This window comes from Scardinius erythrophthalmus (genome assembly GCF_964197995.2).
Source record: "Scardinius erythrophthalmus genome assembly, chromosome: 23".
Lineage (NCBI taxonomy): Eukaryota > Metazoa > Chordata > Actinopteri > Cypriniformes > Leuciscidae > Scardinius > Scardinius erythrophthalmus.
In genome coordinates, this window is record NC_138243.1 from 17,537,940 (window position 1) to 17,551,484 (window position 13,545).

General features: G+C 37.4%; 1 protein-coding gene across 1 annotated transcript; it reads left to right on the forward strand.

Annotated features, from left to right (window-relative positions):
* The first annotated feature begins 403 nt into the window (after nucleotides 1–403).
* fhl1b (four and a half LIM domains 1b) lies at nucleotides 404–9,390 on the forward strand. The gene is made up of 6 exons (XM_081353754.1): nucleotides 404–489; nucleotides 6,295–6,469; nucleotides 7,461–7,635; nucleotides 7,876–8,045; nucleotides 8,157–8,343; nucleotides 8,445–9,390. The coding sequence occupies exons 2-6, from the start codon at nucleotides 6,314–6,316 to the stop codon at nucleotides 8,597–8,599; spliced, it is 843 nt and encodes a 280-aa protein (XP_081209880.1). The 5' UTR covers nucleotides 404–489; nucleotides 6,295–6,313; the 3' UTR covers nucleotides 8,600–9,390.
* The last annotated feature ends 4,155 nt before the right edge of the window (nucleotides 9,391–13,545 follow it).

Genomic DNA, 13,545 nt, shown 5'->3' on the forward strand with positions numbered 1-13,545 from the left:
GTACTTTAACAGGTAAATATTGCTAAACGTAGCTTTCTAGAAATTGCTAGACATATTGCCTGATGGAGTTTTGAATATATTTCAGAAATTGGCTTTTAAATCCATTTTTGATTCTGGAAAAGGCTCCTTTTTCATAGAATGAAACTGTTGGATCTTAATTTGATTGTTTTTTGCAGCGAATAAATAAAAACCCGCACACCCTGTGATTTACGAATCCTACGATGGTAAAATATCTTAATATTCATGAGCCAAATCTTCGTCATTAGACGGTAATTGCGCAGCGCCAGTTTTACCTAATTAATATTAAGAAGAAAGATTTCGCCATTGGACGTCTACCAATGAACGTTAGCATGGCCTAATTAATATTTATGAGCTAAGACTTCGACAACCCTCCAACGCAAAACTGAACCAAGTGCAAAACACATTGAAACTTTTACTGTGGCTGCAGTGGACAAGACACTTTTAGAGCACCGTGTCGCACAGAAAGAGGTAAGTTTAACTTTCTCAACGGTTAAAAACTGAGGATAACAAAGCAGCAAAATTTACGTTTTCTTAATAGGACTACAAGAACGTTTTCTTAATCAAGAGTCACAAGAACGTGCTATTCTGCCTACATGCAAAGACCTAAGCTAAGAAAAACATCAAATAATAGAGGCAGAAATTTTAGCAAAATAATGTTTTCATATTTAAATAAATAATCAAATATATATTTTTAATATATATAGGCCTAATGTAAAAATAATTTTCGTGATTTCAAAAAATATTCTAATCAGTTTAGTGTTGTTGATCAACAGGAATTTATTTCACCTGCCACCAAGACTTATAACAAACATCCATCATTATACTCTTGAAAAAAGTTCACATTTTCAAAATGGTTTCACTGTTTAATATTTAACCTGTCCAAGACAAAACCTACCCTTACATGTGTTTTGATTAACCTATTGATTAACCTATGATCTTCCAGTGAGTCTGAAAATGAAGTGCACTAATGTAAGTACAGTAATGGGGCGTTGGCTGCAGGGATTTTCTGCATGTTCTTTCAGCCTTTGAAATCTGTTTCTTATTAAAGATTTTCACTCCAGAGATCTAACCACATGTCTAAGGTATGGACTGATGGGCTGAGAGACTCTGCTGGACAGTTTGTCTAAATTGTCTGCAGAAAGGAATTCACCCCATGAGAGCGATATAAATATCTGATATCTGTCTTTGATGTCCATAATTCTATCATTATCTTTTGCACATTCCGAAGAAGTAAAATGCACAGGAAAATCATATCATACCATTTTCCCATTCTGAAACTTTTTGCTGGCTGAAATGATTTGTCTTTACAGACACTGAATTAAGTGTGTTATTACTAAGGTAACTAATTAATATTAAAGTTTATTAAAGTTAATATTAAAGTTTGGTCGCATACCTTATGAATAGTCCATAAATTAATAACAATAAGTATTGACATAACATACATTTAAAATTGGAGCCAAACTCCCTATTCATCCCAAGACAAGTATTGTATTGTATCAAGGGTGCATGGACGATCTCATGTGTTTGAGTCACTGCCTCATGACTGATTATGAATCAGGAGCCAGTTGCAACAAACTTCCTAAAAAATGTAATAAATCCTTTGCAATTACTGTATAACAATGGGTTTTCTTAAAGAGTACACAATGATAATCAAAAACATTTGACATCACCATCAACAGATCTTTCTGTTCCTCATTTATGTCTGATCCATGCAGATCTAGTTTAACGTCCGTGAAATGATCTTGTGTTGTCACTAAGAACACAGTGGGGACCTGTGAAGCATTTGACATTCCCTTAAAGGGATAGTTCACCCAAAAATTTAAATTCTGTCACCCTCATGTTGTTCCAAACCTGTATGAATTTATTTCTTCTGCTGAACACAAAAGAAGATATTTTGAAGAATGTCGGTAACCAAACAGTTGATGGACCCCATTGACCTCCATAGTAGGAAAAAAGAAACTATGGAAGTCAATGGCTACCGTCAAAACTGTTTGATTACCGACATTCTTCAAAATATCTTCTTTTGTGTTCAGCAGAAGAAATAAATTCATACAGGTTTGGAACAACTTGAGGGTGAGTACTGTAAATAATTCATTTATTTTTTTGGTGAACTATCCCTTTAAAGTCAGATGAAAAGTGATTCATTTTCTCCCCATTTTTGCTTGTTGTTAAAAGCATATGTCGAAACATTTAGGTAAGAACTCAGCGGATTGATACTCATGGTTTTTCATATCCCTCAGTTCTGTGTAGGTCTTTGACTATGCATATAAAGGCAGATAAATATCAGTGAGCGCTGCCTACAACAAATATTACAAACTGTTTGCGTAGAGTGTAAAGGGTGATATTTACACCATAGGGCTGATTTTAAAGTTAATAAGAAACAGCTTTTATTATTATTCTCTGGAAACGTAAAATAACAATTAGGCGTAAGTGGAATCCGTATGTTCGTTTGGCCGGAAGCTAGTTATTTTACTTAACAAAGTTTTAAGTATGAATATTTTTCTTACACAAGCGCATCGCTTCGCTTCAGAAGGCCTTATTAACCCCCCGGAGCAGTGTGGAGCACTTTTATGATGGATAGATTCACTTTTATGGACTTCAAAACAGAAACGGCCATTCACTGCCATTATAAAGCTTGGAAGCGCCGGGACATTTTTTAATATAACTCCGATTGTATTCGTCTGAAAGAAGAATGTCATATTCACCTAGGATGACTTGAGGGTGAGTAAATCATGGGTTAGTTTTCATTTTTGGGTGAACTATCCCTTTAACGGCTTGAGTGGGGGAAAGAACTACAATCCCATGAAGCATTGCAAATGACAATCGAATTAAAAACAATGGAGAGATATAAAACAACTGATTTAAAGATGTTGATTATGTCCTGTATTTTGAGAGAATAGCGAGATTGACTTGTGCTTCATGGGAGAGGACGAGCACTAAAGAGCTCTTTCAGAGAAATTTGCTTTTGATTCTCTGATTGGTGGAGATTTTACAGAATCATGGGTAATGTAGTTTTTACCCAGAGTTCCACTGTTAAACATGAATATTTCAAAAATAAGTTGATATAATGTGCACAGATGGCTTCCTTCAACCTCGTAGCTCACAGTAGTTCCATCTTTAAAGGTTTAGAATTTATTGTTAAAAATCAATTTATAGGAAATTAATAGGATTTTTACTTCCCGAACATGACTGTTGCACTATATTGTACTTTCGACTGCAAAATCTGTTGACTGGCCAATCAGAATGAAGTATTCCAGCACGCCATGTAATAAATAGCCTATTGTCCCTTTAAGAGAAACATTATAAATTATAATGAATTTATGAAGGCATCAGTGTAATTATATGGTGGTTTACATGTGGCCCCGGATTAACCCTATAGAGGGACGGTAGTCTTGTTTGAGTTTCCTCTTAGTGTATTTAGGACTGCAGATCAAGAGGACTAGGGTTACACAGTTGGCCAGCCGTCTCGCCTGTTCTTCTTACCGCCACTTCACTGGCTTCCTGTTTCCAAGCGTTTGCCACATTCTTCAGCAAGTAGATCATGCCAACACAATAACACTCTACCAAGACCCCCTCAATTATACCAGCTGTAAAACAGGGTTGATTCCATTACCATATTTCAGATGACCAACATTTGCTAATCAGGACAATTTGTGCCTTAAAATGCATTTAAAAACCAATTCATCCAACATATGTTTCTCTGTTTGGGTTAGAGCATATGCACAAGTGCGTTCATGTGTGTGGTTTGCGAATGCAGTAATTACTGTAAAAGTGATATTTTTGAGCTAACCAGCAGGTGATGTCATTGCCCAACTTCTAATTCGGTCGCCTTCATCATATGCACCGCACCCCGTTGTGGGCCTGCAAAGAAAAATAACTCGTTAAATGCATGCAAAAGCAGCATAAAGGAGGAAAAAACACGGTCCGTATCACCACCACATTATTTTTCTCTTCAGCTGAAGTCTCACAGGCTCTCAAGTTCCCTCATATCGCATCAACCAATGGGTCGCGAGCAGCGTGACTGTTCCAATTCTTCCCCTCGTTTGCTTTGGCTGCTACGCTCGCCCGACTGTGTTCCAGATGCTGGTGCATGAGGTCATCCTGAAACCAGATTCCAGTCTCAACAGTCTGCCATCTCCCTGGAGATCACATTAAATATTTGACTAAAACAAGAGTCTGTCCGTTCGCCATTACATCAGCGTCTGTAAAAATGCCCCCTTTCACACTTATCTGTGACCCATTTAGCGGGTTCCCTTCTTTGCTCATTATATGTTTGAATTGAGCTGTTTGCTATTAATTCTAACAAGTAAATTAAGTTATGGCCTAGTGGTTAGCACATGTGCGTTGGCGTTCTTATGTGGGCGATGTGAGTTTGAATCTGGGGTGGGTTTCATGAAAATCCGAAGGAAAAATAATGGAAGTTGTTCTTTTTAATGATAACCAATTCTTAAAAATAATAAAAATGTTACTAAAAATGATGACGCATAATAATAATGTCTCACTTTCATTTTTTATTGAATAAATAAAAATACATATTTTTGTAATAAAATAATGAAAAATATAATCTATAATAATCTAAAAATAACAATATTTAAAAAAGATAAAGATAAGAATATTTTAAGTCTTTTCAGAAAAACAAATGTTCTTAATCTTGAGCTAGAAAAGTTGAGAAATGTTATCTTTAAAAATGTTTTGTGTATCCAGCCCCTGGTTCACATTGTTCTCCTCCTCATTTCTGTCCTTACTTGACTCTCCCATAAATCCCGTTTGAAACCGTATGAGCTTTGCTGAGTGGCTGTTAAAACTGAGCTAAAATGTTATCTCCAAATGTCTATCTGGTCTGTCGTTAAAGTTAACTGACCAGGAAACACAGAACTGGAAAAGGTATCATGAAGAACAGCAGATTTCGGGAGTCTTGGAACTTTCTGGAAAAACAAGACCACTTTTGCCAAGTCCTGTAACAGTATCCCACATATTTAAGCCTCATTACAGTTCAGATACTTCTCCTGTGTCCATTAAAAAATACTTCTGCTAGTCTAAAACAGACATGGACGGGATATTTGGTTTTAGATGTGTTAGCAGGACCACTGGTCAGTACAGGGGACGATACGCTAGAAAAAGTCAGTGAGATAGAAATTGGCATAGAGTTTATTCTGGTTTTGGCAGTGATGTTAGACCTTGAGCAAAACATATTTATGGACTGTGTAGTACAATTTGCCCAGTTTAATTTGAAACTTTGGGATTTTCTGGCTCCATAACCATTAAGGATGTTAGTTAGAGTTTACATTTGCAAAGGAGACAGGAAAGTAAACGTGTTATTTGTTTCCTCCGCTTTTGGGACTCAGTAGAGATCAGTAAAATATGTCAGCCACAGCCTTTAGTTATTTGACCGACAACCCACCTAGAAGTTATTCATATCTGATGCATGCTAAATAATTATCCAGATATGTGAGCTGCCTGTAAAAGTGAATGAGAGGTTCCCTCTTTAAACTTTGTTAAAGAACTGTTAGCATTCCTCATCTCACCGCATGCATACCAGACATACTTCAGCACGTATAAACCAAAGCGATCAAATGTGTGCCCGCACACTAAAACATGCACATATTCGCTTGAAGCATTTGCACAAAAGTTAATATTAAATTCCCAGGAAGTGTTCTGCCCTCATTTTTAATGACTACATGGGAAAGTTCTCAATGACGTTTGTTTTGGCCAGTGAAACAATATGTAATTCAAACCAGGCATTCGTTTATAATCGAATATCTCATAACGAATTCAGTTTTTATTGTATTTCCTTGGCTGGTTCACGAGATCATTGGATTTAGGTATGAATGTGTGTATTGAGTGCCTGCTTCATCATCATTACTGAAGAGATGTAGGCCTATCATACTGAAAGAAGGATCTGTCTTACTTTCAGCCCGTGTGCCAGTCTGCTAACCTGCTTTACAACTGAACTGAACCCACTATCAGATCAAGATAAGAACTGAGGACAATAAAAAACATGTGCTGTGTGCTGTTGCCTATGGTTACATAACAGCTCAAAGCAATTTGGCTCCTCCGCCTAAGGGAAAACGGAACAAACACTATCTTATCAATAAATTACCTCAGTTTCCTGAGGAAACTCTGCACACTGTTAGTTACATTGAGGGGGTGTGGGACGTGTTAAACTTTTTTTCATCTTTCCTTTCTTTTTTTCTACATTTATTCATCATGATGTATTTTTATGACCAAATTTTATGATAACGATGAGGTAATCGCTGTTATTATTTCTCACAGCTGGGTCTATTGGGGGACTATGGCAGATCGTTCCAGCTGTTTTTACTGTCGCGAGGACCTCAGTGGAAAGAAGTTCGTGAGGAAAGACGAGAAACCAGTTTGCGTGCGATGCTTTGACAAGTTCTGCGCCAACACTTGCACAGAGTGTCGACGGCCAATCAGCACCGAGTCTAAGGTAACGCGTGATATGATCTGTGTGTGTGTGTGTGTGTGTGTGTGTGTGTGTGTGTGTGTGTGTGTGTGTGTGTGTGTGTGTGTGTGTGTGTGTGTGTGTGTGTGTGTGTGTGTGTGTGTGTGTGTGTGTGTGTGTGTTTTTTCCATGGGTGGTACTGTTGTTAAAAGGCCACAAAAACCCAGGCTGAAATCTTGGTCTGATGTGTTTTGTGCCCTTGGCATTAAACTTGACATATGCTTTATAGCTCTGACCCATATCTGTCAATGTCGGATAAGAGCACTTATCATAGGCTACTAATGTAATAGTTTAGAAAAAGTTTTACAACTTCAGTAATCTATATAAATTAGGCTTTGAAGTCAAGATAAAAGTAGAAATAGGCTACTGTATACACATACATTTTTTGTTTTTCTCAAGTTTAAAAAAAAAAAAAAATATATATATATATATATATATATATATATATATATATATATAATAATATGCTCTACCGTTATAAAACGTTGGGGTCGGTAAGATGTTTGAATTTTTTTGGCTGCATTTATTTGATTTAAGAAAATACAGTAAAATCAGTAACATTGTGAAATATTATTACAATATTTCTATTTTAGTATATCTGTATGTTTTCTATTTTAGTATTATTTTAGTGTAATTTTTTTCTGTAATGGCAAAGCTGAATTTTCAGCATCATTACTCCAGTCTTCAGTGTCACATGATCCTTCAGAAATCATTCTAATATGCTGATTTGCTGCTCGAGAAACATTTCTTATTCTCAATGTTGGAAACAGTTGTGCTGCTTAATATTTTTTCGGAAACTTTTTCCAGATTTTTTGTGATTAATTAATGCATGCTTGCTGAAAAAAAAACGTACTGACCCCAAACTTTTGAACGATAATGTATATTTATATATAAATATATTACTTTCACAAAATATTATTATATTATGTTATATTATATGTGTGTACATCTCTCAGTCTCAGTCCTTTCTGTGTAGGAGCTTCACCATAAAGGGCGGTACTGGCACTCAGATTGTTTCCGATGTGCCAAGTGCTATAAGAACCTGGCCAAGGAGTCTTTCACCTCCAAGGATGACAGGGTCCTGTGTGGGACGTGTAGCTCACGTGAGGATGCCCCTCGCTGCCATGGCTGCTACAAGCCCATACTGGCAGGTATAATATAAATGTATTTTTATATTCAGTAGTATATAAATCAATAAATCATTGTCAAATATTTATTATTGAAACAAACTGAAAAACAGGGCCTCAGCACACGTTGCTTTAAAGATAAAATGAGATAAAACAACCATTAAATAAACTAAAACATAAAATAATTCATTTCCTTTGTATGTATAATATATTCATGTGTAACCGACTGTACTTTCCGTTTTCTCTCTAATGTGTTTGATACAGGCACTGAGAATGTGGAATACAAAGGAAACTCCTGGCATGATGAGTGTTTCACCTGCTATCAGTGTCAAAAGCCAATCGGCTCTAAAAGTTTCATTTCAAAGAACAACAACATCTACTGCAGCCCTTGCCACGAGAAGAAATTTGCCAAACAATGCGCTTGCTGCAAGAAGGTGAAAGATTTAGTAGAATTTTTAAGGATCACTTTTAAAGGGGTTGATTTCTTAATATTCTGTAAACACAAAACATGTTCTTTTATTGCTTCCACATGTTTTGTCCTCCAGCCCATTACCACAGGAGGTGTGAATTACCAGGACCAGCCGTGGCATTCGGAGTGCTTTGTGTGCTCCTCCTGCCGAAAGCCTTTGGCTGGCACCCGCTTCACCTCCCACGAGGAAAAGGTCTACTGTGTGGACTGCTACAAAAGCACCGTGGCGAAGAAATGCAGCAGCTGCCAGAATCCCATTACAGGTTTGAATCCACACACAGACACACAATTCTCGACGTTATGCATTCTTCTTGAACGTTGTGTATTTGACTTGAACTAAAGTGACAAATAAATCATCCCACAGGATTTGGCAAGGCTACGAACGTAGTGAACTACGAGGGCGGCTCTTGGCACGATTACTGCTTTAACTGTAAGAAGTGCTCTCTTAACCTGGCAGACAAGCGCTTTGTAGCTCGCGATGGAGACATTTACTGCTCTGACTGCTCCAAGAAACTGTAAGCGCCTGCTCACCGTGGAGACAAAAAGAGAGATTAATTCAGAAAAAAAATATCAGCATTCATTTGAATTTATACAGAAATCCCACATAAATATGTTGAAGTATTGACAAAGGCTTCTGTTATGTTGGTTCTGGCTTCTTTATGAGGGGAGTTTGATATTTCCTGTGAGAAATTTTACGTTTACCTAGAGGCTTTGATGGGAAAACTTATCCTCTCTCTTTCCAAAGGCCCATTTGTCTCAGGAAAGATTGTGAGACAGGATGACAGATGGATAATAATGAAAAGAGGTGTGTGGGTGTGTGTGTGTGTGTGTGTGTGTGTGTGTGTGTGTGTGTGTGTGTGTGTGTGTGTGTGTGTGTGTGTGTGTGTGTGTGTGTGTGTGTGTGTGTGTGTGTGTGTGTGTGTGTGTGTGTGTGTGTGTGTGTGTGTGTGTGTGTGTGTGTGTGTGTGTGTTGTTTGAGACATATGACTGTGTTTCAGAACGACTTGTTTCATTGTATCAAATGAAGCTTTGTGTTGATAACTTTTAAATCTGTAACAGCTTGTAATCGTGGCTGCTGAACTTCAGTACTATGGGTTTCTGTATCTTTTAGATTGCTTCCTTGTGATTTGAAATACTAATTGTATTTTTTTTGTAATTGTCATAAAAACCAATACTGGAAAAATTAAAATGCGTAGCTTTTGTCGCTCTCTTTACTTACACATTCTCCTTACAGTAGACTAACATTCAAAAAATACATATTTTACCTTTGTATCATCTGAGAAAAAATAAATAAAGTTGAGATTCTGACAAAACTGCTCATGTCATTTGTATTTGCTATGTCTTTTTTTCATAAAACAGCGACATCTAGTGGCATTATGTAGCTTAGAATTAGTAAATGTAATCGGTATGCAGGCTTTAACCTCAAAAATATGCTTTGTTTTTAGATAAAAGTCTCTTGTTAATTTAACTGTACCTTTTAAACATGCTATAGAAAAAAAATTAATTTTACTTTATATTGTTTTGAATTACAATAGAACACCAATGTTTCCAGTTTAGCAAAATAAGTTATATTAAAGGGGTCTTATAATGGTACATGCACTTTTACAAGTTGATTGTACTGAAATGTGTGTTGGCAGAGCCAGTACGCAACCATCATAAAATGATAAAAATCCATCCAGTTTTTTTTTTTTTTAATCTTATATGTTTCCCCCTCTCCTGAATCAAGCTGTTCGATTTTGTGACGTCACAAAATCGACGCCCCTCCCACAATGGTTGATTGACAGCAGCGTTTCAACACAGACCCGCCCTCGTGAGCGAGCTGTCAATCATAGCCCGCGCCAACCGGCGCGTTCATTTGCAGCTGGAGCACTGAGTAGAATGACGTCTAGCAGTTGTGGTGTTCTTGGGTGTAATGGTAATAACAAACACAGCAGTCATTTTGATGTTCCTAAATCCATACAGCTGAAGACGCAATGGCTGAGTTTGTTTTCGAAGGGAATTCCCCGCGATCAACATCAATGCTTTCATGTTTGTGCGAATCATTTCACCAGACTGCTTTACAAAGAGGGTCAGTATAAAGCTGGTTTTGCTAAGAAGCTGCTCCTGAAAAAGGATCGGTACCTACTATTCGTGTTCCTGCTGCACCTCCAGAAGAAGTGAGTGAGTGTAACGTTTTATTAACCTTTATATTAATCTTTATATTAATCTTTGCAAATTGCTTGCTGCACGCTTCACGATGAATGCGGCTATTTTTACACGCAGGGTACATTACATGTTTTCTATGTATGATGTTCTCAATAAATATAATTCATAATCCCATGTTTATAATAAACAACGCTTTATGGTTATTGTGTTAAAGGGTACATAACATGTACAGTTTCACCTAATCTCATGTTAATCTTGAGTACCTATTGAGTAGTAGTGCATCTTTAATATCTCCAAAAAGTGTTTAGTTTTATTATATTTATAAAAGGAAAATATTGAGAGTGAGGAGTTGTCGTCACGGTATAGAGCCCCTCCCCCGATCCGCCATGTTGGCAGGATTCCAGCGGCAAAACATCATTGTTTACGTGTGTTGTTAACTCGGTAGTAGAGGAGGTTTTCGCAATTCCGCACTGTTTTACCATGCCTGGAAGTAAAAACTGCTCCAGTGTTTGTCACAAGAAGCCAAGCGCCGACATTAGGCATTTCTCAATAGCAAGTACGCAAAGTTTGGACTTAAATGCCAAGTCCAGCTCAGGAGAATGACTCCCGAGGACGCGCGTCACTCAGCTCGCTCTGCTACTCCGGTTATCTCTGTATGTACATTTTAGGCAACAATAAAACGAAATATGTTATAAAACACTACACTGCCTCTTTTCGTTTTCATTTAAAGAAATCTTAAACATTACACAAATGTGGTTCAGGCAACGCATATTTATTATATTCACTACACGTAACGTTAGCATATTTATAACAAAACTTTTTTTAAAAATTGTTATATTTAAATTGTTCTTTTCGTTTAAATTTTAAAAATATTAAACTTATTAATATGGTTCAGGCAATATATTATGTGCATTTGTACTCTGATCATGACTGTAATAAAATAAAATAAAAATACAAAACTAAACCCTGTCTCTTTTTGTTGAATTTCAGTTTTATCAATAATAGTCATTATAAAAGTAGCCTATAAGTAAAAAGTACAAGAAGCTATACAATAAGAAATAAAGCAAACGATTCAGTCAAACATACAAAGTCAGCGCTCTAGTCTAACATTACAACAACGGTAAAGTTAAATAGCCTAAATATAAAGTTATGAAATTTCACTTAGCCCTCAGTTTGGCCAGGGAACAAGATTCAAGACCAAAGATCACCCGTTAGGTCAACACAAGACAAATTATATCTCATGTTATCTTCTCTAAATACCGCTGTTTTGCGCTTGGTGTGAGCTTGTTCCTGTAAGGTCCCTTTTCTTTCGCCTTATCTTTTTGCATTGCTTTACTTTCTTCCTTTTCTTTTTCGTATTCGTAGATCAGTCTGTGTCCCGCTGAAATAATAAATAGCCTAATAATAATAGCCTAATAAATGCGCAAAAATGAAAGAGCTCTGGAATGTTTAGTCGCGCTTCTGTGTAGTTCTGAAGGCGTTGCCCCTGGCAACCGATAGCGTCTCCTTCCATCATGGCCGACAGGCTCAGACCCCGCCCAAATCAACCCAAGTCGGCACGTGACTCCTCACTCTCAATAGCTTTCCGATTCTCGCCGAGCTCCTGGAGGCGGAGCTATAGAGTCTAGCGGTAGTGCATGATTTCCAGCAAAAGACAGAAATCTGATCCAGTTGTACTTACATGACTGGGGTCTTTTATCACTGGGACCGCTCCACGTTTTAATAGCAAACGATTTGCAAATCCAGCGTCGACCTGGGCCTTGTTAATAAAACATTCGTCACTGAAATGACCAGAACACATAACCGCACTTCCTACACTCCGTTGCTGCCCCGGAAAAACAAACTGCATCCACTGTCTGTTCCTGTAACACTGGGTTCTTTGGAAAGCTGAACACGGTAAGCTTTCCCTCACATCCAAAAACACTTTTTTGGAGACATTCTTGAACAAATCCTATGCAGCACTGGCTGCCGATGATTTCCTGTTGAAGCGCGTTGATGTGCGCGGTCTCGCTCTCCTCTGGTCGACGTGTGCGCGGGCGCGCTTTTCCGAGAGAAATGCTCATATAAGGAGTTCCACTCTCATCTACGTCATTAGATCCACGATCGGAAAAAAAACTGCCGAAACTTGTACCAACCCGGAAGTAAGATTTTTGGCACACAAATTCTCCGTTATTCGTCCAAAATATATTTTTTAAACTTTGCCCATGTTTAGCATGAGAATCCATCTCTTTAACACTGTAAACAACTCTGAATACATGAACCACCATTGTACCCCCCCCTTTAAATTGTGTTACAAATTATGTACTCACAGAACAGAGGGGCGGGGTGAGCAAAGCTCATTATCATTTAAAGACACATGCACTCAAAAGGCGTGCTGAAAACAGAGCTGTTTTTGACCAGGTAAAATTTGTGTTTTCTTACAATACTAATGAGAATTTTTAATTAAAGTATATTACGAACTTTTAATTTAGACCCTAAGGAATCATATTAGCTTGTACAAAAATGACATTATATGACCCCTTTAAGTTATATTAATGGTGTAAAAATTTCATGTGTTTTGTAAGCCTAAAGGCCCTTGCACACCGAGTCCGAAATTATCGTATTCGTTTTTTCGCATTCGTGATTCGGTGGCTCTGAATTGTCAAAACACCATTCAAAATGCTTGCTACAGATGCGAAAAACGCTGAAAATCGAACCTGATTCGTTTTTTTTTTTTATGACGGACGAAAGTTTCGGAGGCAGTGTGCAAGCGTGACTGACATAACGTGAGGTCGTATTTATTTTTTAACGTGCGAAAATCTCGGACGCGAATTTCGGACTCAGTGTGCAAGGGCCTTAACTCAGATACGACATCATGGTTTCAGCGCTGTTAGAAAGATGTTAGCCTTGTACCTGAAAATGCCTCCATTACTCGTTACAAGCTTACAAGTCACAAATTCCAATACTACTTGAGTAAAAGTCTTATGCCCGGTTTTACAGACAAGGTTTAAAGCCTAGCCCTAGACTAAAATGGTTGTTTGAGTTGTCTTAACTGAAAGCAACTTGCACTGACATACGCACTAGTCCTCAACAACTAAAGTATAAGAGACATGCCAGTGAAATACAAGAAACAGTTGATATGTGAGGAGAGCAATCACGTTTATTTTTCTAAGCCGAAATAAAACTGAACACCTCAAAATCACAATGAATCAAGGTCGACAGAACAGCCTCTTAACGTCAGCAAACACTCAAATCTCAGTTAAATGGATAATTGGATAAATGGATAAATGGACTTTTCATTGAGGTCCATAGTATGAAAAAAAAAATCTATGGAAGTCAAT

Coding starts and splice junctions, on each gene's coding strand:
- fhl1b (XM_081353754.1), top strand. CDS start 6,314: ATGGCAGATCGTTCCAGCTGTTTTTACTGTCGCGAGGACCTCAGTGGA. Junction 6,470..7,460: donor CAATCAGCACCGAGTCTAAG/GTAACGCGTGAT, acceptor CTTTCTGTGTAG/GAGCTTCACCATAAAGGGCG. Junction 7,636..7,875: donor CTACAAGCCCATACTGGCAG/GTATAATATAAA, acceptor TGTTTGATACAG/GCACTGAGAATGTGGAATAC.